The 24819-nt window shown below is 43.1% G+C and overlaps 2 protein-coding genes across 3 annotated transcripts; one reads left to right on the forward strand and one right to left on the reverse strand.

The window, feature by feature from the left end:
* Positions 1-3155: 3155 nt before the first annotated feature.
* Positions 3156-17133, forward strand: LOC147209325 (calcium-binding protein 2). 2 transcript variants are annotated; one of them, XR_015100214.1, is made up of 10 exons: positions 3156-3413; positions 3538-3749; positions 3848-3910; positions 4026-4161; positions 13482-13512; positions 13666-13809; positions 14322-14431; positions 14532-14679; positions 14755-14916; positions 15410-17133. XR_015100214.1 is itself a non-coding variant. In XM_086105135.1 (9 exons), exons 3-9 carry the CDS (start codon positions 3849-3851, stop codon positions 14781-14783), a joined length of 660 nt encoding a protein of 219 aa, XP_085961261.1. In that variant the 5' UTR covers positions 3156-3413; positions 3538-3749; position 3848; the 3' UTR covers positions 14784-14981. The 2 variants fall into 2 exon arrangements, 1 of the variants encoding a protein (XP_085961261.1); XM_086105135.1 differs by lacking the exon at positions 15410-17133 and having other exon boundaries at positions 14755-14981.
* tdrd7b (tudor domain containing 7 b) lies at positions 14992-24804 on the reverse strand. Its single transcript, XM_086105133.1, has 20 exons — positions 24446-24804; positions 23242-23451; positions 23010-23154; positions 21785-21965; positions 21133-21215; positions 20492-20700; positions 20085-20417; positions 19673-19977; positions 19414-19603; positions 19190-19301; positions 18895-19097; positions 18688-18822; positions 18273-18356; positions 18060-18194; positions 17871-17981; positions 17595-17743; positions 17281-17495; positions 16018-16201; positions 15770-15930; positions 14992-15687 (listed from the first exon to the last, which is right to left on the reverse strand). Exons 1-20 carry the CDS (start codon positions 24683-24685, stop codon positions 15470-15472), a joined length of 3603 nt encoding a protein of 1200 aa, XP_085961259.1. The 5' UTR covers positions 24686-24804; the 3' UTR covers positions 14992-15469.
* Between the last annotated feature and the right edge of the window lie 15 nt (positions 24805-24819).

Below are 24819 nucleotides of genomic sequence, written 5' to 3' on the forward strand. Positions count from 1 at the left end.
TGCGGTCTGTTTTTTCAGTTCAGTGCAATATTAAATGTGTCATTCCGTGCGAAATCACTCCCCAAAATTCAGAAAATGAAGAAAACTCTTACCTGGCTGACAGTTTCGGCTGTTGCTTTCGCCTTCATCGTAGCTGTCGATACTTCCTGTTGACGTGTCTTCAAAACAGCCGACCGGGTCGGGAAGCAAGATCCTGCCGAACGTTGATATTTTCGGCATAAAAAGGGATGTGGCCATCTTCCTTTTATATCTACGAGCTCAATCGTCACATAACGGGCCTTGTTGATGCATCGAGGAACAACCAGTCACAACAGTTGCGCAATCACTATCAACAAGTGCACCAAGTTTCATTCAAACCAAAATCTGCTTGGTTAAACCCACTGCGTGATTTGGCATTGACCTACCCGAATACAGTAATTTGCTATAAAGGTATATACAGTCCCTCTAAAAGTATTGGAACAGTCAGGTCACTTGCTTTGTTTTGTTGTCTACTGAAGACATTTGCGCTTCAGGTCAAGAGATAAAGTCCAGCTTTTGTTTCCTACTATTCACATGTCAATGTATGAAACAACTCGGGACAGAGCAGCTTTTGGTTTGAAGCCACCCACCTTTCAGGTGAGCAAAAGTATTGGAACAGACATGATTAACTCATTCAATCCCAGCCATTTTCACTGGAGCAACAGCCTCAATCCCAGCGTTTTTCTGGATTTTGACCGATCTTGCAAGGTCCACAGAATATTTGGTGCTAATGCTATATAAATATGGAGCCTACCGAAATAAAGTTTGAACTCTCTTCTTTCAGCATAAAAAAAATATTTGTTTTTTGTAAAAGCATGCATTTACAAAAGATTTTTTTTGTAAAAGCACGTGAGGCACCACTGCCACCTACTGGTCGCTTTTTTACATGATTTACAATGCAAACGGCTTATTCTCATTGACAGATTGCATCAGACCCTCCTCCTCTCTATGACACAAAAAAAGACTGACGTACAAGTACGTCCTTGGTAGGCGGGGTCTAATTTTAAAAAGACGTACATGTATGTCTTGTGGAATGAAAGAGTTAATTAAACTAAATTAACTACATTGAATATTTGGTGGCATAAACGTGCAGCAAATGTGAGAGCCACTGACTTCACCAGTCTGTTGCCTTCTTCATTTGAAATGCTTTTCCAGGCCTTTACTGCAGCCGCTCTCAGTTCTCGTTTGTTTTTGTGGGGTTCTCCCTCTGTTTTCTTCTTCAGAAAGCGGCGAATTTTCAAGCAATCCATCGAAAAGGTAACACCTGAGCAGATAAAAACAACCGTCCATCAAAATGTTCCAATAATTTTGCTCATTTGAAAAGTGGGTGGCTTCAAACAAAAGATGCTCTGTCCCGAGTTGGCTAACACGTCTTGATGTAAATACCATGAAATACAAGCTGGACTTCACATTTTCCGTCCATGTCTTGATCTGAAACCCAAATGTCTTCACGATACAATAAAAACAAGAGGAATTGACTTTGCCATTCCAATACTTTTGGAGGGGCCCGTCGATTGCAATCAACCAAACCATAGGTGTCAAACTCAGGTCCTGGAGGGCCGCTGTCCTGCATGTTTTCCAAGTCTCCCTGTTGCAACACACCTGATTCAAATGAACATGTTCAATGTCAGGCTTGCGCAGAGCTTGCTGATGAATTGATCATTTGAATCAGGTGTGTTGCAACAGGGAGACTTGGAAAACATGCAGGACAGCGACCCTCCAGGACCTGAGTTTGACACCTATGAACCAAACCATACGTGGAAAGGTCTTTTTTGCTAACTTCATAGGATATGTATAATTTTTCAGTCCAAGCGACATGAAGGGCATGAGGACATCTTGTGCAAGCTTACGAACACCACATTTTGCATCATGTTGGCAACACACTACACACGTCAAATAAGGCGCGTGCGGAAAGATACGCTTCAAGAGCAGGTGAGGAATCCAAAGAAGGGGGCGCAAAGTAAGGAAGCCGTGACTGGAAGCCGACAGCCACATGCGGAATGTACGACAGACAGCGGGTGTTGGTGTGCGTCGTTTTCAAAGCAGCAGAAAAACAAGTGCTGCGAGCAGACACAAGGGAGGGTTTGCGTCACGGTCATCCCTCCTCAGCAATTTGGGCCTAGTTACCATGGCGACCACCATCCTCGCCCTCATGAGAACGTTTTGGATGAATGCAAAGACAGACGCAATGTTGTCCACACCCCAAAGATGAAGCTTTGCCTCATGCGAAGACCTCCAGTTCAGTACAAAGTGGGCCAGCAACACATTGCGTTGATCACGGTAAGTAAGTCACACAGGCCATAGTGTACTATTATTAGTAAACAATCTTACATATTTTGGCAAGACCTGATACGTTTGAAAATAATGAAATTAGGGGGCGGCACGGTGGTCGACTGCTTAGCACATCCGCCTCACAGTGCAGAGGTGCAGGGTTTGATTCCAACTTGCTTCCTGTGTGGAGTGCACGTACTCCCCCGTGTCTGCGCGGGTTTTCTCCGGGTACTCCAGCACGCCCCGCAACTCTTGTGAGGATAAAGCGGATCAGAAAATGGTGGTGGATGAAATTGGGGTGAGGGTTTCAAAGTAGGTCTTAAACATGTTTTAAAAATGAAAGAAATGGCCTTAGTATAAAGCCATTAAAAAACACTGTACGATACTTCACGTCATTTTAAATGCTTTACTCTATATATTTTTTAAATTGGCTTACCATATCGTTCATCTGTCTTTAAGTGTCATTAAACGACATGCTTTTCTTAAAGATACCTTACTCTTGCATCATGCCACTGTTCTCAAAAAAATAACGCCTTACTACAACATTGTTTTCTTTAAAATCAAAATGCCTGTAATTTCTGTCATGTCATTTTCCTAAAAGAAAAGAAAATGCCTTCCTACACTGTAACCTCATGTCATTGTTAGTTTTACTGTACAGTCCATGTTGAAAAAAAAAACAGTCGTTAGTTTCTCTTGTCTTGTACCACTACCAACCACATGGCGGCGCCAAACCCCAATGGATGAGTTCACGACAACAGACTGTTGGCGCCGCCCTCCTCCTCCTCTTGGGCAATCGGCCCCCGTCAGGGACTTGCCCCACCTCCCGGGTCCCACACCCGGTACGACTCTCGCTGGTGCCTCGCGAGGTTCACACCCAGTGCGGGCCTCAGAAGGGCCCTCGCCTAATTTTTGTTTAAGGAGAGTTGTGGGGCGGCTACTCCCACTTCCCTCCGTTCCGGCGGGGCGAGCCCTGGGCGCCTCACCTTCCGGTGAGGCCCCACCTCCTTCCCCGCCGGCTGGTGGGCATTTAGCCGCATCTGGGACCCAAGAGCCCCGGCGTTCCCCCCTCGCGCCACTCGGAGGCATCCTGTGGTAATAACAATCATCATCATCATCATCATTGGGTATGATGATACACTTGTTCGTTAAGTGGCTCAATTTCTTCTACTCATTAATTAAGATAAGAGTAGCCAATTTAATTATGCTTATTTATTTTTTATGATTATCATATTTTGGTTTCCTTATCAGAACCACACGTCGGAAAGGCTTCAGTTGGTCGAATTTGGGGCAACCTCCAGGCCAAGGTCACACAGCTATGACGTTGAGCTTTATTTGGCAGCACGTTTAGCCCGCTAATTAGTTGCTAAGCCTCTCAGATCAGAGCCGGCAGCAAGGGTCGAGTAACTCTGGACACAGTCCTGTTTCCTTTTCTCACCCTGGGGAGGGGAGAACAAATGAAGGTAAGGAAATCGTAGACAAGCGTGAACGAGCTCCTAGCAACACGTTCCGGACATACATTTTCCCCTCTCTCTCTTTTTTTAAAATTTTTTTTACTCAGCATGTCCAAGGCAGGAGAGAGAACTTCATCGACGATTTCTGCAGATTCCACTTCCACAGATGGGTACGTTTCATTCCATTAGTTCCTAACTCACGTGTGTTCTCAAATTCATGTGCACTCCCCAAAAACTTGAGCGCCCACTCACGTTGCCTTTGGGGGGGGGTGGGTCCTGCAAAAGTGGAGCGGCCTCGTCTCAAGCGTCTCCATCGGGCTCGGCGTCCGAGACACCAAAGAAGTCATCCAAAAAATCCAAGAAACACAACGACAGCATGAACAAAGTCTACAATTCTGTGCTGAATAGTGTGTTCGGGGCTGTGAGTAGACGACCTCTTTCTTGTCGCGTGAAGTGTAACTCCACAAGTACAATGAAGTAAACTTAACAGATAAGTACTTTATAATGCCGATGCCTAAAAAAAAGTGGACTTGCGTATTTATTTTTCCACGCTTAATTTTGTCCAACATGTGTTCTTTACTTTCTGTAAAATCGTGTGAATATCAGGGGTTTTTTTTTCATTAACGCAAAAAAAAAAAAAATCAAAAATCGAGGGGTGTTACGACCCAGTCAGCAAAATTGGTCTGGCCCACATACCTCAATGAATGACGGTCCTGCAGTGGCCCACGTCTGGCGTCCATGATGTGGGCCGCATTCGGCCCAGATCTCAGCCGCATTGTAAAACCATATCTGGCCCTACTCCGGCCCGACGCTGGGCCAGAACAGGTTCCTGATATCAGCCTGAATTCAACCTCAACTAAGCCACATCTTTCATGAGCCACATTTGACCCACATTAAAAAAATAAATCTCAAAAACGACTGTTATAAAAATATGTTTATTGTCATAATTTGTGAACCTCACATACTGTATAACTCCACATACACTGGAAAAAATGCACTTTTCTTTATTTAACAGTGAACACAAAGTCCAAATTGGGATGCAGCTTACTCTTGAACGGTATTTTTCTGTCCATCAAATTGTTGCGCTCTCCATGTCCTCTTTTCTTCTCATGCTCTCCTTCGTGTCACCACCCTGATCAGGAGCCACATGTAGCCATCTTTTGATTGTGACATCAATTTCCTGGTCTGAGGCCCAAGATGTTAGGCTGTTAGGTCTCACAGCGGCTGTAAGAATTGTAAGAAAGCAAAAATGGACAGTGTGTTAGGAAAAAAAACATTTGTACATGTCATGAACAATGAATGGTCAGTAAAAAAAAACCCTGAAATTTCTTATAATAATAATAATACATTTCATTCATAAGCATCTTTCAAGACACTCTAGGACACTTTACAACCGAAACTAAACTAGGTTTGATGCTGTGGGGCGGAATATTTGCCACCAAAAACTAAACGTGAATAACTTGTGAATAACGAAAAAAATGACCATGTGTAGTAAGGCTTTTTTCAACGAAATAAACGACCATGCTAAGGTGTTTTTAGCCGAAAAAAAACAACCATGAATAGTAAGGCGTTTTAACAAAAAAAACAACTATGTATAGTGAGGTGTTTTTAGCCGAAAAAAAATGACCATGTATAGTAAGGTGTTTTTAGCCGAAAAAAATACGACCATGTATAGTAAGGTGTTTTTAGCCGAAAAAAACGACCATGTATAGTAAGGCGTTTTTAGCCGACAAAAACGACCATGTATAGTAAGGCGTTTTTAGCCGGAAAAAAAACGACCATGAATAGTAAGGCGTTTTTAGCCGAAAAAAAGGACCATGTATAGTAAGGCAATTTTAGACGAAAAAAAGGACCATGTATAGTAAGGCGTTTTTAGCCAGAAAAAAAGGACCCTGTATAGAAAGGCGTTTTTAGACGAAAAAAAGGACCATCAATAGTAAGGCGTTTTTAGCCGAAAAAAAGGACCATGTATAGTAAGGTGTTTTTAGCCGAAAAAAACCACCATGTATTAGTAAGGCGTTTTTAGCCGAAAAAAATGACCATGTATAGTAAGGCGTTTTAAGCCGAAAAAAACGACCATGTATAGAAGGGCGTTTTTAGCCGAAAAAAATACGACCACGTATAGTAAGGTGTTTTTAGCCGAAAAAAACGACCATGTATAGTGAGGCGTTTTTAGCTGAAAAAAAACGACCATGTATCTATCGTAAGGCTTTTTTAGCTGAAAAAAAACGACCATGTATAGTAAGGCGTTTTTAGCCGAAAAAAACGACCATGTATAGAAGGGCGTTTTTAGCCGAAAAAAATACGACCACGTATAGTAAGGTGTTTTTAGCCGAAAAAAACGACCATGTATAGAAGGGCGTTTTTAGCCGAAAAAAATACGACCACGTATAGTAAGGTGTTTTTAGACGAAAAAAAATGACCATGTATAGTAAGGCGTTTTTAGCCGAAAAAAAACGACCATGAATACTAAGGCGTTTTTAGCCGAAAAAAAGGACCATGTACAGTAAGGCGTTTTTAGACGAAAAAAACGACCATGTATAGAAGGGCGTTTTTAGCCGAAAAAAAGGACCATGTATAGTAAGGCGTTTTTAGATGAAAAAAAAGACCATGTACAGTAAGGCGTTTTTAGCCGAAAAAAACGACCATGTATAGTAAGGCGTTTTTAGCCGACAAAAACGACCATGTATATTAAGGCATTTTTAGCCGAAAAAAACGACCATGAATAATAAGGCGTTTTTAGCCGAAAAAAAGAACCATGTATAGTAGGGCATTTCGAGACGAAAAAAACGACCATGTATAGTAAAGCATTTTTAGCCGAAAAAAATGACCATGTATAGTAAGGCGTTTTTAGCCGAAAAAAAACGACCATGTATAGTTTTAGCCCAAAAAAAAACGACCATGTATAGTAAGGCGTTTTTAGCCGAAAAAAACATCCATGTATAGTAAGGCGTTTTTAGCCCAAAAAAAACGACCATGAATAGTAAGGCGTTTTTAGCCGGAAAAAAAGGACCATGTATAGTAAGGCGTTTTTAGCCGGAAAAAAAGACCATGAATAGTAAGGCGTTTTTAGCCGAAAAAAAACGACCATGAACAGTAAGGCGTTTTTAGCCGAAAAAAACGACCATGTATAGTGAGGCGTTTTTAGACGAAAAAAATGACCATGTATAGTAAGGCGTTTTTAGACGAAAAAAATGACCATGTATAGTAAGGCTTTTTAACCCGAAAAAAAAGACCATGTATAGTAAGGCGTTTTTAGCCGAAAAAAAACGACCATGAATACTAAGGCGTTTTTAGCCGAAAAAAAGGACCATGTATAGAAGGGCGTTTTTAGCCGAAAAAAATACGACCACGTATAGTAAGGTGTTTTTAGCCGAAAAAAACGACCATGTATAGTAAGCCGTTTTTAGCTGAAAAACAACGACCATGTATCTATCGTAAGGCTTTTTTAGCTGAAAAAAAATGACCATGTGTAGTAAGGCGTTTTTAGCCGAAAAAAACGACCATGTATAGAAGGGCGTTTTTAGCCGAAAAAAATACGACCACGTATAGTAAGGTGTTTTTAGCCGAAAAAAACGACCATGTATAGTGAGGCGTTTTTAGCTGAAAAAAAAACGACCATGTATCTATCGTAAGGCTTTTTTAGCCGAAAAAAAACGACCATGTATAGTAAGGCGTTTTTAGACGAAAAAAATGACCATGTATAGTAAGGCTTTTTAACCCGAAAAAAAAGACCATGTATAGTAAGGCGTTTTTAGCCGGAAAAAAACGACCATGAATACTAAGGCGTTTTTAGCCGAAAAAAAGGACCATGTACAGTAAGGCGTTTTTAGACGAAAAAAACGACCATGAATAGTAAGGCGTTTTTAGCCGAAAAAAAGGACCATGTATAGTAAGGCGTTTTTAGATGAAAAAAAAGACCATGTACAGTAAGGCGTTTTTAGCCGACAAAAACGACCATGTATAGTAAGGCGTTTTTAGCCAAAAAAAAACGACCATGTATAGTTTTAGCCCAAAAAAAAAACCACCATGTATAGTAAGGCGTTTTTAGCCGAAAAAAACATCCATGTATAGTAAGGCGTTTTTAGCCCAAAAAAAACGACCATGAATAGTAAGGCGTTTTTAGCCGAAAAAAAAGGACCATGTATAGTAAGCCGTTTTTAGCCGAAAAAAAAGACCATGAATAGTAAGGCGTTTTTAGCCGAAAAAAAACGACCATGAACAGTAAGGCGTTTTTAGCCGAAAAAAAATTCGACCACGTATAGTAAGGTGTTTTTAGCGGAAAGAAACGACCATGTATAGTGAGGCGTTTTTAGCTGAAAAAAAACCCACCATGTATCTATCGTAAGGCTTTTTTAGCCGAAAAAAAACGACCATGTATAGTAAGGCGTTTTTAGATGAAAAAAATGACCATGTATAGTAAGGCTTTTTAACCCGAAAAAAAAGACCATGTATAGTAAGGCGTTTTTAGCCGAAAAAAAACGACCATGAATACTAAGGCGTTTTTAGCCGAAAAAAAGGACCATGTACAGTAAGGCGTTTTTAGACGAAAAAAACGACCATGAATAGTAAGGCGTTTTTAGCCGAAAAAAAGGACCATGTATATGGCGTTTTTAGCCGAAAAAAACGACCATGAATAATAAGGCGTTTTTAGCTGAAAAAAAGAACCATGTATAGTAGGGCATTTTTAGACGAAAAAAACGACCATGTATAGTAAGGCGTTTTTAGCCGAAAAAAAACGACCATGTATAGTTTTAGCCCAAAAAAAAACAACCATGTATAGTAAGGCGTTTTTAGCCGAAAAAAACATCCATATATAGTAAGGCGTTTTTAGCCCAAAAAAAATGACCATGAATAGTAAGGCGTTTTTAGCCGAAAAAAAAGGACCATGTATAGTAAGGCGTTTTTAGCCGGAAAAAAAGACCATGAATAGTAAGGCGTTTTTAGCCGAAAAAAAACGACCATGAATAGTAAGGCGTTTTTAGCCGAAAAAAAGGACCATGTATAGTAAGGCGTTTTTAGCCGAAAAAAAGGACCATGTATAGTAAGGCATTTTTAGACGAAAAAAACGACCATGTATAGTAAGGCGTTTTTAGCCCAAAAAAAAACGACCATGAATACTAAGCCGTTTTTAGCCGAAAAAATGGACCATGTATAGTAAGGCGTTTTTAGCCGAAAAAAACGACCATATATAGTAAGGCGTTTTTAGACGAAAAAAAGGACCATGTATAGTAAGGCGTTTTTAGCCGAAAAAAACGACCATGTATAGTAAGGCGTTTTTAGCTGAAAAAAAACGACCATGTATCGTACGGCTTTTTTAGACGAAAAAAAAGGACCATGTACAGTAAGGCGTTTTTAGCTGAAAAAAAACGACCATATATAGTAAGGCGTTTTTAGACGAAAAAAAGCACCATGTATAGTAAGGCGTTTTTAGCCGAAAAAAACGACCATGTATAGTAAGGCGTTTTTAGCTGAAAAAAAACGACCATGTATCGTAAGGCTTTTTTAGCCGAAAAAAAGGACCATGTACAGTAAGTCATATTTAGATGAAAAAAATGACCATGTATAGTAAGGCTTTTTAACCCGAAAAAAACGACCATGAATACTAAGGCGTTTTTAGCCGAAAAAAAGGACCATGTATTGTAGGGCGTTTTTAGACGAAAAAAAGGACCATGTACAGTAAAGCGTTTTTAGCCGAAAAAAACGACCATGTATAGTAAGGCGTTTTTAGCCGGAAAAAAACGACCATGAATAATAAGGCGTTTTTAGCCGAAAAAAAGGACCATGTATAGTAGGGCATATTTAGACGAAAAAAAGGACCATGTATAGTAAGGCGTTTTTAGCCGAAAAAAAGGACCATGTATAGTAAAGCGTTTTTAGCCGAAAAAAAACGACCATGTCTAATAAGGCGTTTTTAGCTGAAAAAGAACGACCATGTTTTGTTTTAGCCCAAAAAAAACAACCATGTACAGTAAGGCGTTCTCAGCCGAAAAAAACGACCATGTATAGTAAGGCGTTTTTAGACGAAAAAAACGACCATGTATAGTAAGGCATTTTTAGACGAAAAAAACGACCATGTATAGTAAGGCGTTTTAAGACGAAAAAAACGACCATGTATATAGTAAGGCGTTTTTAGACGAAAAAAACGACCATGTATAGGAAGGCGTTTTTAGCTGAAAAAAAACGACCATGTGTAGTAAGGCGTTTTTAGCCGAAAAAAACGACCATGTATAGTAAGGCATTTTTAGACGAAAAAAACGACCATGTATAGTAAGGCGTTGTTATCTAAAAAAAACTACCATGTATAGTAAGGCATTTTCAGACGAAAAAAACGACCACGCCTTACTATACATGGTCCTTTTTTTCGTCTAAAAACGCCTTACTATACATGGTCCTTTTTTTCGTCTAAAAATGCCTTACTATACATGGTCGTTTTTGTCGGCTAAAAACGCCTTACTATTCATGGTCGGGTTTTTTTCGGCTAAAAACGCCTTACTATACATGGTCGTTTTTTTCGGCTAAAAACGCCTTACTATACATGGTCGTTTTTTTCGGCTAAAAACGCCTTACTAATACATGGTCCTTTTTTTCGTCTAAAAACGCCTTACTATACATGGTCCTTTTTTTCGGCTAAAAACGCTTTACTATACATGGATGCTTTTTTCGGCTAAAAACGCCTTACTATACATGGTCGTTTTTTTTTGGGGCTAAAACTATACATGGTCGGGGTTTTTTGGCTAAAAACGCCTTACTTTACATGGTCGTTTTTTTCGGCTAAAAACGCCTTACTAATACATGGTCCTTTTTTTCGTCTAAAAACGCCTTACTATACATGGTCCTTTTTTTCGGCTAAAAACGCTTTACTATACATGGATGCTTTTTTCGGCTAAAAACGCCTTACTATACATGGTCGGTTTTTTTTGGGCTAAAACTATACATGGTCGTTTTTTTTTTTCGGGCTAAAAACGCCTGACAATACATGGTCGTTTTTTTCGACTAAAAAAGCCTTACTATACATGGTCGTTTTTTTCGGCTAAAAACGCCTTACTATACATGGTCGTTTTTTTTCGACTAAAAACGCCTTACTAATAATATATGGTCGTTGTTTTCGGCTAAAAACGCCTTACTATATATACATGGTCATTTTTTTCGGCTAAAAACACCTTACTATACATGGTCGTTTTTTTCGGCTAAAAACGCCTTTCTATACATGGTCGTTTTTTTCGGCTAAAAACGCCTTACTATACATGGTCCTTTTTTTCATCTAAAAACGCCTTACTATACATGGTCCTTTTTTTCGGCTAAAAACGCCTTACTATTCATGGTCGTTTTTTTCGGCTAAAAAACGCCTTACTATACATGGTCCTTTTTTTCGGCTAAGAACGCCTGACTATACATGGTCGTTTTTTTCGGCTAAAAACGCCTTACTATACATGGTCGTTTTTTTTCGACTAAAAACGCCTTACTAATAATATATGGTCGTTGTTTTCGGCTAAAAACGCCTTACTATATATACATGGTCATTTTTTTCGGCTAAAAACACCTTACTATACATGGTCGTTTTTTTCGGCTAAAAACGCCTTACTATTCATGGTCGTTTTTTTCGGCTAAAAAACGCCTTACTATACATGGTCCTTTTTTTCGGCTAAGAACGCCTGACTATACATGGTCGTTTTTTTCGGCTAAAAACGCCTTACTATACATGGTCGTTTTTTTTCGACTAAAAACGCCTTACTAATAATATATGGTCGTTGTTTTCGGCTAAAAACGCCTTACTATATATACATGGTCATTTTTTTCGGCTAAAAACACCTTACTATACATGGTCGTTTTTTTCGGCTAAAAACGCCTTTCTATACATGGTCGTTTTTTTCGGCTAAAAACGCCTTACTATACATGGTCCTTTTTTTCGGCTAAAAACGCCTTACTATTCATGGTCCTTTTTTTCGGCTAAAAAACGCCTTACTATACATGGTCCTTTTTTTCGGCTAAGAACGCCTGACTATACATGGTCGTTTTTTTCGGCTAAATACATGGTCCTTTTATTTGTCTAAAAACGCTTTACTATACATGGTCCTTTTTTTTGGCTAAAAACGCCTTACTATTCATGGTCATTTTTTTCCGGCTAAAAACGCCTTACTATACATGGTCCTTTTTTTCGTCTAAAAACGCCTTACTATACTTGGTTGTTTTTTTCGGCTAAAAACGCCTTACGAAACATGGTTGTTTTTTTCGGCTAAAAACGCCTTACTATACATGGTCGTTTTTTTTTCGGCTAAAAACGCCTTACTATACATGGTCCTTTTTTTCGGCTAAAAACGCCTTACTATTCATGGTCGGTTTTTTTTCGGCTAAAAACGCCTTACTATACATGGTCCTTTTTTTTCGGCTAAAAACGCCTTACCATACATGGTCGTTTTTTTTTTCGGCTAAAAACGCCTTACTATACATGGTCCTTTTTTTCGGCTAAAAACGCCTTACTATTCATGGTCGGGGTTTTTTCGGCTAAAAACGCCTTACTATACATGGTCCTTTTTTTGGCTAAAAACGCCTTACTATTCATGGTCGGGGTTTTTTTTCGGCTAAAAACGCCTTACTATACATGGTCCTTTTTTTTGGCTAAAAATGCCTTACTATACATGGTCGTTTTTTTCGTCTAAAAACGCCTTACTATACATGGTCCTTTTTTTCTTCTAAAAACGCCTTACTATACATGGTCCTTTTTTTCTTCTAAAAACGCCTTACTATACATGGTCCTTTTTTTTGGGCTAAAAACGCCTAACTATACATGGTCGTTTTTGTCGGCTAAAAACGCCTTACTATACATGGTCGTTTTTTTTTCGGCTAAAAACACCTTACTATACATGGTCGTTTTCTTTTTTTGGGCTAAAAACGCCTTACTATACATGGTCATTTTTTTCGGCTAAAAACACCTTACTATACATACACGGTCGGGGGGTTTTCGGCTAAAAACGCCTTACTATTCATGGTCGGGGGGTTTTCGGCTAAAAACGCCTTACTATACATGGTCCTTTTTTTCGACTAAAAACGCCTTACTATTCATGGTCGTTTTTTTTCGGCTAAAAACACCTTACTATACATACACGGTTGTTTTTTTTGGGCTAAAAATGCCTTACTATTCATGGTCGGGGGTTTTTCGGCTAAAAACGCCTTACTATACATGGTCCTTTTTTTTTTGGGCTAAAAACCCCTTACTATACATGGTCCTTTTTTTCGGCTAAAAACGCCTTACTATTCATGGTCGTTTTTTTTCGGCTAAAAACACCTTACTATACATGGTCGTTTTTTTTGGGCTAAAAATGCCTTACCATACTTGGTCCTTTTTTTCGTCTAAAAACGCCTTACTATACATTTCAATATTTCAGATTGTTTACACGCTTCCCAGTACTTAGGCAGTACTCAAAAAAAGAGAATCACTGATGGATCCCGTATTCTATTCACAATCTAACTCAGTATGATTCACGTACCGTACAAAGGAGTTCGAGATTTAAAATCAAAGTAAAGACATTAGAAAATAGCTCATTAGAATCACGAAAAGAGCATACAGTGCAAGAACATTTTTGAAAACGTAAAAATATCAAAAAAAAAAAAATCACCTTTAAAAATCTTTTTAAAGGTGATTTTGGTGGGTCATATTGTAGACGTCTCCCCCGCGCCACATCGCTGTCAACGTATTGGACATATGACAAAAACTTTGACGGTGTTGCTGTCTTTCAACAGGAGAGAGAATTGGCACAAGGTGAATTAGACGGTAAGTCTCGCAAATTAAACTGACTCAAACGAACGGTTACCCTAGGCTGCTGTATATTTGGTAGCTCCTCACGCATCGCAGCCCAATTCAAGTTTTAGTGGCGCTAATCCACTCTTGGAAGGTGCTCTCAAGGTCGTCGCCTTGTTTTGACAGAGCTGCAAGAAGCCTTCAAGGAGTTTGACTACGACCAGGACGGCTACCTGAACTACAAAGATGTGGCTGAGTGCATGAGGACCATGGGATACATGCCCACCGAGATGGAACTGCTGGAGATAGTGCAGCAGATCAAAATGAGAAGTGAGGACACAAACGCACTTTCCGTGCAGGCATGGGCAACTTAAATGCTTAAATGCTGGAGGGGGGGCCACAATAGCTCATCAATGCAAAGCAACATACATGCATAAGTGCTGTTAATATCCAAAGTATTTCATTTTTAATCATATATGCATGTCTAAGATGTACTATCGCAACACCAAAGGGTTTGAAGCAAGCAAAATAACCCTGTAATTTTTTTCTTCCAGTGCAGAGGCCTCATGCGAAAAAAAAATGACCATTCAAGGATGGCACAAAACTGTTAAACAAGAAACAAACATGAAGTGCAAGAAGTCATTTTGTACAGAGTACTTTTTTTTCTTTTACAAAAAACAACTCACCCAAAATTGTAATATTATTGAGGTACATTGTTCATACTGCATTTCATTCTTTCATTTCATGTTACTTTTCAATTTTTAATTAAATGGCCACTCAGAATGTGCCCATCCCTGCTTGAGCGATTTCTGCAGCTAATGTTGCAATCCTTCCCTCCGTAGTGGGCGGGCTCATGGACTTTGAAGACTTTACCGAACTGATGGGACCCAGAATGATGGGCGAGACGGCAGACATGCTCGGACTCAAAGAGCTCCAGTCGGCATTCTTGCAGGTGGGCCTCGATTTGTTTTGTTTTGTTTTTTTTACATCACCAGATTGGATGAACGGATACTTTCACGTGACCTTTGCCGTCTTGTTGCCATCATGCCAAGTTTGACCTGGACGGCGATGGCAAGATCACGCAGGACGAGATGAAGGAGGCGGCCAAAAGCCTGCTGGGGGAGAAGCTCAAGAAAGGAGAGCTGGAAGACATCCTGAAGGAATTGGACATCAATGCAGATGGAAATATTGACTTTGAAGGTTTGAAGAAAGTCAAGCCTTTTTGGGGGCGTGGAGGTTTCATTTGTATAAAGTCGTTTCTCTGGTCCTCCTCAGAGTTTGTGATGATGCTCTCCATCCGCTAGCGGCCAGACGCCCGCACAGAATCCAACCCCTCAACAACAATACTCGATCTACTGTGTGGAGTGCAACATACACGATATCGTGTGACGACCGAAGGAACACCGAACGCTTGATGCGACGTGTAAAGAAGCTTGCGTATGTTTTGCTGTTTTAATAAAGAAATCGAAACTTTTTTTCACCCCACGGGGACATGAAATGAACACTCAAGAATGTGCTCCTCTCACATTGACTTTATTCCACAAGTCTTTCAATCTTGTTAAATAAATTGCAAATTGCGGTGTAAGATTCCATTCGGTAATAAATTAGTTCCCAGTGCGCCTCAGTCTTGTATCCAGTCGACAGGATTTCAAAACAAGTGGAATGTGGCACATTATTGTCAAAGTGACTTATATTCATTCACGTCAAATATCTGCTTGCGACCTGGAAAGGATTGCGAATAATTGCCTCTTGAACGTCAACTTAAACGGCGCAGCTAAGCAGTGTTTTTGTCACTATTTCTGTGGCACCGCAGTCACGCAAATCACAGTATCGGTAAGTTCGAATGCTCGTTGTAGTTTCAAATATGGGCAGCAGGGGGCAATATATCTGCTTCACTTTACCCGTGGTCTCATAGTTCCATTCTTTTCAGTCCCAGAAATGGTTTGAAAATGGACAAACTCTTCAGCGCAAACTATGACTGTCCACTGCCTTATTGGTCGGGGAGTTCGTCAACAAACTCCGCCATGATGTCATGCACCCAGATGTCGCAGTCTTGCTGCGACGTGTCCACCAGGAAGACGGTGAGCTTCCTGTCCCAGGGGTTCGCCGCTTCCTGCGCCGCCTCCAGCTGGGCCACGAGGGGCTTCTTCTCTACGTGGTTCCTGAAGACGATGGACGCCTCCTCGGACCACTGCCTGGTCTTCACTCCTGGGAGGCGAGACGGTTCTTGTCGGTTGAAAAGTAAGCGGCCGGGCGGCGATGTTATCTGGGCTTTGGAATTGAGACTCACCAGCCAGCTGAGCGGTGATTCCCTGGAAGGGCAGCTGTCGGAACTCCTTGTTTAGAACTCTGAGCTGCGTGCAGCTGACCAGCTCGTGCTTCCCGTAGTCCAACTCGTACACGGACACCAGCCCGTTGCTGAGAACGCCCTTCACCAAAACGCGATACCAGCTGTGCGGTGGAGGAGCACACGCGCGTTCAGAAAAAAAAACAAAAAAACATTTGGGTGACGCCCGACTTGTGACGCGCTTCACTCACTTGTTCTCCACCTTAGCGGCATAGACGTGATTCTTCTGCACGTGGAGAGGTCTTTCATCGGTTTGGTTGTAAAAGAGGATCATCTCCCCCATCAGCACCACCAGTTTGTACATATCCCTCCAGGGCTGGAGGACAAAGTGGCCTGGATGGCACGCCACTGATATGTACACGTCCATGTTGTTTCCTGGAAGTGACGAAGAAAATTTTAAAAAACAGTCACGGCATGTATATACATAAATGTTGATTGACCCATTTTTTTTTTTATCCTGGACTTAAATTATCCTCAGAAGAGGATAGTTCGAGCGTGGGGTTTTTTTTCCCCTCTCCCTACCCAGCGTTTTCCTTTCTGAATTCTGACTGTAATTTCCCCATTGCGGGTCAAATAAAGGGATATCTTATCTTATCTTATTGCCAAGAACGACTTAAGAATCACAAAAACTTGGTCCAAAGGTCGAGTTGTTTTGTTTGGGCTATATTTTTTGGAGCTGGGGGTATGAGGCTTGATACAGTATTGGTCTGATGCGCCTGCCCTTTACCCATACTGCAGCATTTTAGATGAAAAATGCCCCTCTGTTTTCCAGCCTTGGCGTGAGGGGCGCTTTTATTATCGGAGTCAACCGATGTGAAGCATACATTCAAATAGAGAACATATTTTTAGATGTATATCACAACTTATGTGTCCTGGTCATAGAAATATATGCGCGTCTTATGAAAAGAGTGCAATCGTGAAAATGTGACAGGGTCGTCTCGTGTACAGCCACTCACGGCTGAACGAGCCATCCTGGTGAGTTGGCATCGCTCCAGCGTTTACATTTCTATCACTAACTAGAATATTATTTTGTAATATTAAGTCATTCCTTAAAGTTGAATTACATGGGTCGTATTAGTTCAGATGTTAGCGATGTCACTGAAGAAAAAAATATTTGGATTCAAGTCACTGTTTAGCCTGATGTTTTGTTGATACAAAAAGCTTCTTTTTATCTGCTGAATTTCTTAAAGGGGAAGTCAACCCCAAAATGTTCTTTCCTTTCACACGTTGCGTGCCGCCCCACTTGTCTAAGCATGACATTGTGTTTGTGTAATATGAGTTATGCAATAAAATCCACAACACTTGTGTCCAACTGAGGGGGGCGGCCATTTTGCCACTTGCTGTCAAGTGAAAATGACATCACAGTTGCTCAGGTAACAACCAATCACGGCTCAGCTTGAGAAAACAGGCCAGCCAGGATTGGAAGGAAGCCCAAAATGAATTGAGATGATGACCTGCAGGGGGCAGCGTGAGCAAGGGTGGCAGCTGGAAAGAGGAGGAGGCGACTGACTGAGCCCCAGGTGAGCTGCTGGCACTTGCTTTGGGTCCGGACGGAACCCTTCTGAGATGAGGCTTGCTCACGACCGAAGAAGACTTCGGACTGCCGTTTGTGATGTCACCGCCGCTCGATGTCTTGCCGGGTGCGGCGAGTGTCGAGATCTTGATGGGACTGCGAGTCATGACAAAAAAAAAAATAAAAATAAAAAAAAACAGCAATGAAGTGAAGGAAAAATGTTTCACGTTGTTTTTCCCGACGTGTTAAAGTGACCTGTGGCTCGTCAGGTAGACATCGGGTTGCTGTTTGAAAAGGTCAGACCGGGCCATCTGGTGGTTGAGACTACAAGCTGGGTCGTGGAAGTTCTTGTCAGTGAAGAGGTGAACGTAGACGCACTGTTTGCTTTTGTCCACCGTGGCCACCTTGAGGTGCCGATTTCATGTGAGGACATCGATTTTATAGCGATATAAAGGTGGTGAGGCATGCATATTCTTCAGTAGGCGATTAAAAAAAAAAAAAAAAAATCAAATAAAAAATCGACTCAATTACCTTCATGCTGCAGTCGGTGGTGTTGAGAACTTTCTCCCGAAGCCACTGGACCGAATCTGGAGTCCAGGATCCGACGCTGACCGAAAGGTCTGCCAGGCAACATTTGACAGCCTAAACACGGGTTGGAGAACAGAATCAATTGCTTCTTCCCAATATTATTATTATTATTTTTTTTTAATTCATGCCAACCTGTGGTGGGATGGCCATGAGGTCACAGAGAAACTTCTGTGGAATCTCCCTGAGCTCAAACACTTCCACGGAGGCCTGGACACCCACATCAAGGAAGAGGATGTCCAACACTCTGCTGCCATGTAGATTTGTGATCTAGGCAGACATCGGAAAGCGTCAACGGCACGCGCCGGGGGGGGGGGCGTCAATTTGCTCCTTATTGTGCCAACTTACTTCTACACGGGACCATTTGCTTTTGTAGCGAGCCACGCATCCTTTGCCGCAGAACGGCCTGGACACCAAAAACTCTGACGTTACCTGTGAGAAATAAGCATTTTCTCACGCTTGCACATCAAAAGCGTGATGTTTTCTTCGCCGTTGCCTCCGCTCGCCAAAAGCCGTGTTTACCTCAACACGGACGTAAAGCTTTCAAAGGAGAGTGGCGGCACGGCGCCGCTCGCATCCTAAGTGGCTTGGCGAAGCATCAAATCCAGATTACCGACCCTAATCTCAATCTGTCCACTAACTTGACACGCCCATCACGCATTCACACGAAAAGACTTTTCGGAGGCTTTTGAGTCGGGCAAACGCCACCTCGCCGGGGAACGTTGCGATTCAACTCAAAACCGTACGAACGACGGCGCGTCACCTGCGAGTGGAAGTACGTCTCGATGCTGTCGAGGATCTGATTGAGTTTGGCGAGTCCTCGGGAAGGCAGCTGACAGTAGAAGGTCCCGTCGGAGCACACGCTGGTGATGCTCACGTTCATGTAAGCGCTGTTGACCTGAGCAACGCAGCCAATCAGAGTCTGGCGTGCCGCGCTTCCATCCTCAAATCTCCCTTTTTTTTTTTTTACCTGCAAGGGACTGATGAGGCTCTTGTCCTGCAGGGCTTTCATGCAGGCGGCGTTGATGTTGACGTCGTCATCCTGCGACGTGTCGTACAACACCATCAAGGGCGTCTGCCCTCTCTGCAGGATTTCGGCCAATAGGATGCGGCCGCTCGCCATGGCCTCGAAGGTCTTCAGCACGGCGGGCTCCCGGTGGAAGAGCTCCAGGCCTGCGCGCACAAAAACTCCATCATGCACGCTGGAGGAGGGCTGCGCTTTGTGTTCTTTTCTTTGTTGCCATGGCAACACGACTTTGGCCCACCTGCCAGTTTGCTCTTGGTGGCTTGGAAAGGGAGTTTGTAGAACTTCTCGGGCAGCTCGAAAACTTTGGCTTTGCTAACCACTTCGGAGAAACCGTGATCCACAAAGTGCACCTGTGAAGCCAAGGGGGGTGGGGAAGGGGTGGGGGGCAATTTCAAATCCTTGATGTAAAAACGGAGCTGCTTGTCATGAAATCCTTCAGCAAAGTCCTTGACGACCTCTCACCTTGACCTTCTCCATCATGAGCTCGCACACCTGAGCTCTGAGAACTTCCTCCTCCTCGGTTTTGACGGCCACCAGTTGGCCCGACAACGGAGAGGCGCACGGCGTCAACTTGTGCTTGTCCGTCCCGTAAAATTCCCTCATTTCATCCTCCATCCGCTCCTGAGCCTGCGAGTAGCTCTCACCGACGTACCTTTTGAAACACGGCAGGACACAAGTGAGATCGACCAATTGAATGCGCTTCCAAAACTTCCCCGCGTACCTCAAAACGACTTCATTGGTGTTTGTGGCGTCCACCACCAGCACGGAGGGATATTCCTCTTTGGGGATCTGCAGGGGGGGTACCGAGTGATCACGCGATCTCTTCGCTGCCTCCGGCTTCACTTTCTGTTCCCCCTCACTGGCCGACGAGCCTCTCCTGCTACGGTTCTCCTCTCCTGCGCCTCCGCCGGTGCTGCTCCTCCTGTACATGATGGCCCTCTTGGGGTTGTCGGGCATCGGGTAGTCGATGGTGCAGATGTCGGAGAGGAGCTGAAGGTTATCGAGGACGTGTCCAGGCAGTTTGGTCTGATTTAAAAAAAAAAAAAAAAAAAAAAAAAAACGAGCAATTTCGAGCGCACCACAAAACACAAATGAAAAGCTTGATGGCATTTTTTTTTTCCTTCCCGACTGACTTTATAGGTGTCCTGGAAGAGCTTAGGCAGCGCGTGGGCCCACAAGCCGCTGGAATACTTCTGCAGCAGATCCTCCAGTTTCTGCTTCAGCTCGGGGCTAAGGGGAGCCGGCTGGGAGCGGGGAAGAGGCGATGGAGGGGACCCTGACGGAGGAGGCTGCGAGCCGGAGCGTTTAAGTTGGGGCTTCTGGTGCTCGGGGGGGGATCGCGGGGGCTTGTCTGATGGGGGGGTTGAAGGCGGGGCACCAGCGGAAGCGGGGGCGCTTGTGGTGGTCTGCTCCTTGGCAGCGTAGAGAAGAAGCTCAGATGGGTTACTGCTGCATGTTCTCTCTACCTGGACCAAGCGGAAGACGCCGATTAGGCAATCATTTGATTGACACGGTGGCAGGAAATAGGCAAAGAACGTACAGTGCAAATGTGCTTCCAGGTCTCCAGGTCTCGAATGGCCTCGGTTGGCAGGTCCTGTTTATAAAGCTCTTTGTAGATCTGCGGCAGCTTGGACAACCAGAGGCCGTTGCTGTACTGGGACAGGATCTCCTTGATGCAGTTCTGGACCTGCTGAGGGTTGTAGACTTTGCCTTTGCCGCAGTCCAAATTCTCATTCGAGTGTGAAGGTTCTGGAGGAGGCGAGGACACAGCAGGACGCGTTTACAATGTTGAAAATGTTGAAAAAAGTGTGTGTGTCCCTGAGTGTATTTTGGACCCCCGATTTCAAAAATGCCTTTATTTATTTTTTTCTCTAGCACATCAGGTTTTTGAAATATTTGATATTTTTATGTTTGACCGATAAAACCTTGATCTTACCATGCGCTGTGATTTATACCCGTGATGTCACAGGAAAAAAAAAATCCACCTGTTGCTGCGTGTCACCCTTAATTCATAAATATATGACGACAGTAACATATGTTATTGTCATTATTATTATGATTATGAAAACCTGATGTCAAATAAATCAAGGTGAAAAGTTTGTTTGCATCTGTGGAAAGCGTCGAGCGGTGTTCTCTCTTGCTCTGTATTCAGCGAGACAAAACAAAGGCGATCAGACTTACGAGTCGTGAGTTGGGAGTTTCTGGAGAGGTGAGCCTGGACCTCCTTCTGGAAGCGTGACGGGAGCGTCATCCTCTTTTCAGACCTGGACAGGGGACCTTAGTCTTAAGTTTTCCAAGAATAGCAAGTACTGGCTCTGGCTCACATTGCGAAGAGCCCAAAGCTAAAAGTCAGTCCTGTTTTAGGAGATCAAATCTCAATTTGCAGATCAAGGACAGCATCAACTTCGGGTTTTATTTTTGTTGTTGTTTGTTCATTTAGCCTCCCATTTATTTCCATCGTGATTAATTTACAACTTCCTGTGACAGAAGCAAATCGAGGTCCTACACGCGGGCACGCATGCGCAGTGCCACAGGCCTGCTGCCTCAATGAAAGATCGAGAGGGCTCCATTGGATGTGCTGATTCGCTCTGTATTGGTTCAGATGCTTTAATCTACCAGAGAATAGAAGGGGATTAGGAAGGTTTACACCCCGCCTACTCGGGGCTCAGAAGCCCCCGCCAGTACACCGGGCTGGGACCAGGACGTCCCATTGTGCCGCTGAAGGCCGACGATGATGTCAGTTGTGCTTGCCCCCCGCCTACCCCTCTCGCCCGAGTCAATAGTCAAACCGTGGCTGGAGCTTATTCCAGAGAGCCACGTGTTTATTATTTACCTGTTGGGTGTGTTGTGGTTGGCCATCTTCGACTGTTGCGCCGCCGTCCTACCCTCCGCCTGGCCATCCCTCACGTCCCTCGACTGCCTAAAGTCTCCATGTCCGGAGCCTCGGCCGCCGCCGCCTCTCACGCCACCTCGTCCGCGGTGGCTCGGCTGCCTCAGGGAGGTTTGAGGTTTTGCTGCATCGAGGCACACGTACACACAAACACACACACACACACACAGGATGCTGAGACAAGTGTCTGATGGGAGGGCATGTGTCATACGAGAGGTCATCTCTTGACACTACACTTTTAATTTAAAGATCTTTCGCCTATGTATTGATTTAAAGCACCCTTTCTCCCTCCCTCCACGCCCACAGTCAACAATCCAGGGTGTAGTCTGCCTTTTGCTCACAACCAAGAGTCACAATGACCCAGAAACATTTCCCAAATACTTCGAGTCAATCAGTCATCCAGCCATGCGTACGTACGGTAATTGTTACGTCCTGCAGACGAGCGTCATGTCGGCACGCTCACAGTCCGAGCGCTTACTCTCCCTGAATATCAAAATCGCAGGTGCTGAAGGAGCGATGGAGAGGCTGATGCATGATTCGGCTGCTGCTATCTCGTATTCTCACTGGCTCCTTTTCCAGCCCCTACGCAAGCCCTACCCCAGCATTGCTGTCTCATCCTCCTACAATATCCCCCTCACCCCTCCACCACCTTCTCCGACTCCTTTCGTATTCTGCGGAATCACACTCTCTAGCGGAGGCGCTGCAAACGATAGCACCAGAGGAGTGTCTGTGTGGAGACGTCACATCAGGGTATATGTGAGCGGCAACTGCATGAGTCTGACTGCAAAACTGTTCATATGATCTCACTTCAGAGTATTACGAAGCATATTCATTGTTGAGTGCGTTACAATTCCAGTAACGAAGATTACACACACACACACACACACACTCATGCGTTTTAAGTCCCACAATCCATCCATCCCTTCATTTTCTATCCCGCTTATCCTCACAAGGGTCGCGGACGTGCTGGAGCCTATCCCAGCTGTCTTCGGGCAGGAGACGGGGACACCCTGAACCGGTTGCCAGCCAATCGCAGAAGTCACACAATGTCTGCTGTTTTGTTTTTTTCTGTCAAGAAATATCATTCACTATTTTACAGCCTCACTATTTTACCACCATCATCATCTTTGTAAACCCAACTATAACCATCCAACGACTTGGATTATACCATTAAAGACAAGCAGGGCCGTGGGTTTGACCCTCATTTGGGTGTTGACCATGTGGGGTCGTCCAGTCTTCTTGGAAGTCCGCTGGCGAGCCATCACCTTGGCAACATGGGCCGTCTCTTTGTCGACAGAAGCAAAATAGACTATCTGCAGGTATACAAATTCCCATATTAGTGATGACTTGTGACTTTGATTGTCAAAATCTTCTCAGACTGTTTGAGAGCAACCTCTCACCTCTCCAGAACGGCTGCGTTCCACGCGGACGACAGAGGGCATGCTGGCTAGTAGAGTGTCCAGATGGCTGTGCCCCATCTGTTTATATGGAATCTGTTCACCGGTCAGCTCCTTGTACTCAGACTGCAGACGGGACAGCGACATTCCACCCTTGTTGGCTTGTAGGATGACTCTCAGCATTTTCTTGACCAGCTCGACGTCAGACATGGTCTAAATTAATCAGTACAAAAAAAATACAGGCAGGAATTGTTCAAAACTATTCATGAATGTTCTGAGTTTTGACTTGATTGAAGGCATCAATTTTAGCATTTCATAAGTGACACAGCGTTGCGCCGATATCATCCTGCTGAAATTTTGTAAAGCTGCAAAGTCAGTACTGTAGATTCTTTCTCTCAGAAGGAATTCAAATTTCTGCCAAATAGCACAGAAATGCCTTGAAAAATACCTAACAATGCGAAGGCAAAATCGTGGCTTGAGGTAAACATATTGGAGATTTATAATATAGAATCAGTCAGCTTGATGTGCTGAAACACGCTTTACAGATTTTTAAAATTTTAATTTAAAAAAAAAGCTTTGAACGCTATAGCACCACGAGGTAATTACATGATTTTGGAGATATTTAATGGTTAGCGTTGGTATTTTTTATGATTGCATTTACGGAGCCACATCGATCAACGCGAACAAACGAATCAATAACTGCATGTGTACACTTGTGGCTTTCTGAAGAACTTCGATAACACTCTTCTGTGCAGACAAGGAATGAAAGCACAGGAATGACGTAACGTGTCACACTTCAGCTCCACGCCCTGGATTCGACACCAAACTGTTTATGAATCTTCCCAAGTTTTATTTGTACGAGGGAAATGTTTTTAAATGAGTCGCTTATATTTGTGATTGGACTGTCTCACTGGCAATAATCATTCGAGAAATTACGGGAGCATTTAAAATATTCCTGGCACAAATGCTTACAGTGCCAAGCCAACTAGGGAATTTTTCACAAAACCGGAATCTAGCTCATCTTTCCTTCACTATAAATCTCGCTGCTCTCCTAATTTTCTTTCGGTTTCAACTCAAATAACTTTATTTTGCAAGTCACAACAGGAAGTTAAATTGTAACTACGCTATCTTAAAAATACGACCCGTCTTAGGCTCGAAAAAGAAACCACAGATAACGCAAAGTTTTATGAAAGTCACCGTAATTCACCTTCAAAGTGTTTCCAGCTTTGCCGCAACAGTTCCCAGTTTGATAGCTCAGGTCAAGGCGCTGTCGTGACGCGCTTGCCGCCGCCACCACCACGGAGTTGCGCGGCCCGATCACTGGAGCTGTGGCGCGGCTGAGTGTGGCTTCCAAGCCGGACAATCGCAGCCTCTCCTCCTCCTGATTGGTCAGTTTAGCCCGGGCCTCTGGATCATAACAAGTCGAGGTGCACAGCGCGCAACACATCTAATACGGAACAACTTATTTTTAGTAGTAGTTTTGGAAATTAGCACAATCACAATTATGATTATTTGTCATTGTTTGAGATGTCGTTGCATTTTTATTTAACCTAGGATGCAAATAAATTTCATAATTAAACA

The sequence above is a fragment of the Hippocampus guttulatus genome, chromosome 2 (assembly GCF_054856545.1).
Source record: "Hippocampus guttulatus isolate MCC_2025c chromosome 2, RoL_Hgut_1.0, whole genome shotgun sequence".
In the NCBI taxonomy this organism is placed as follows: Eukaryota; Metazoa; Chordata; class Actinopteri; order Syngnathiformes; family Syngnathidae; genus Hippocampus; species Hippocampus guttulatus.

Coding starts and splice junctions, on each gene's coding strand:
- LOC147209325 (XM_086105135.1), top strand. CDS start 3,849: ATGTCCAAGGCAGGAGAGAGAACTTCATCGACGATTTCTGCAGATTCC. Junction 13,513..13,665: donor GGCACAAGGTGAATTAGACG/GTAAGTCTCGCA, acceptor TTGTTTTGACAG/AGCTGCAAGAAGCCTTCAAG. Junction 14,432..14,531: donor TCCAGTCGGCATTCTTGCAG/GTGGGCCTCGAT, acceptor CATCATGCCAAG/TTTGACCTGGACGGCGATGG.
- tdrd7b (XM_086105133.1), bottom strand. CDS start 24,685: ATGTGTTGCGCGCTGTGCACCTCGACTTGTTATGATCCAGAGGCCCGG. Junction 20,701..21,132: donor AAACTCCCAACTCACGACTC/GTAAGTCTGATC, acceptor CGCCTCCTCCAG/AACCTTCACACTCGAATGAG. Junction 18,357..18,687: donor AGACGTACTTCCACTCGCAG/GTGACGCGCCGT, acceptor TATTTCTCACAG/GTAACGTCAGAGTTTTTGGT.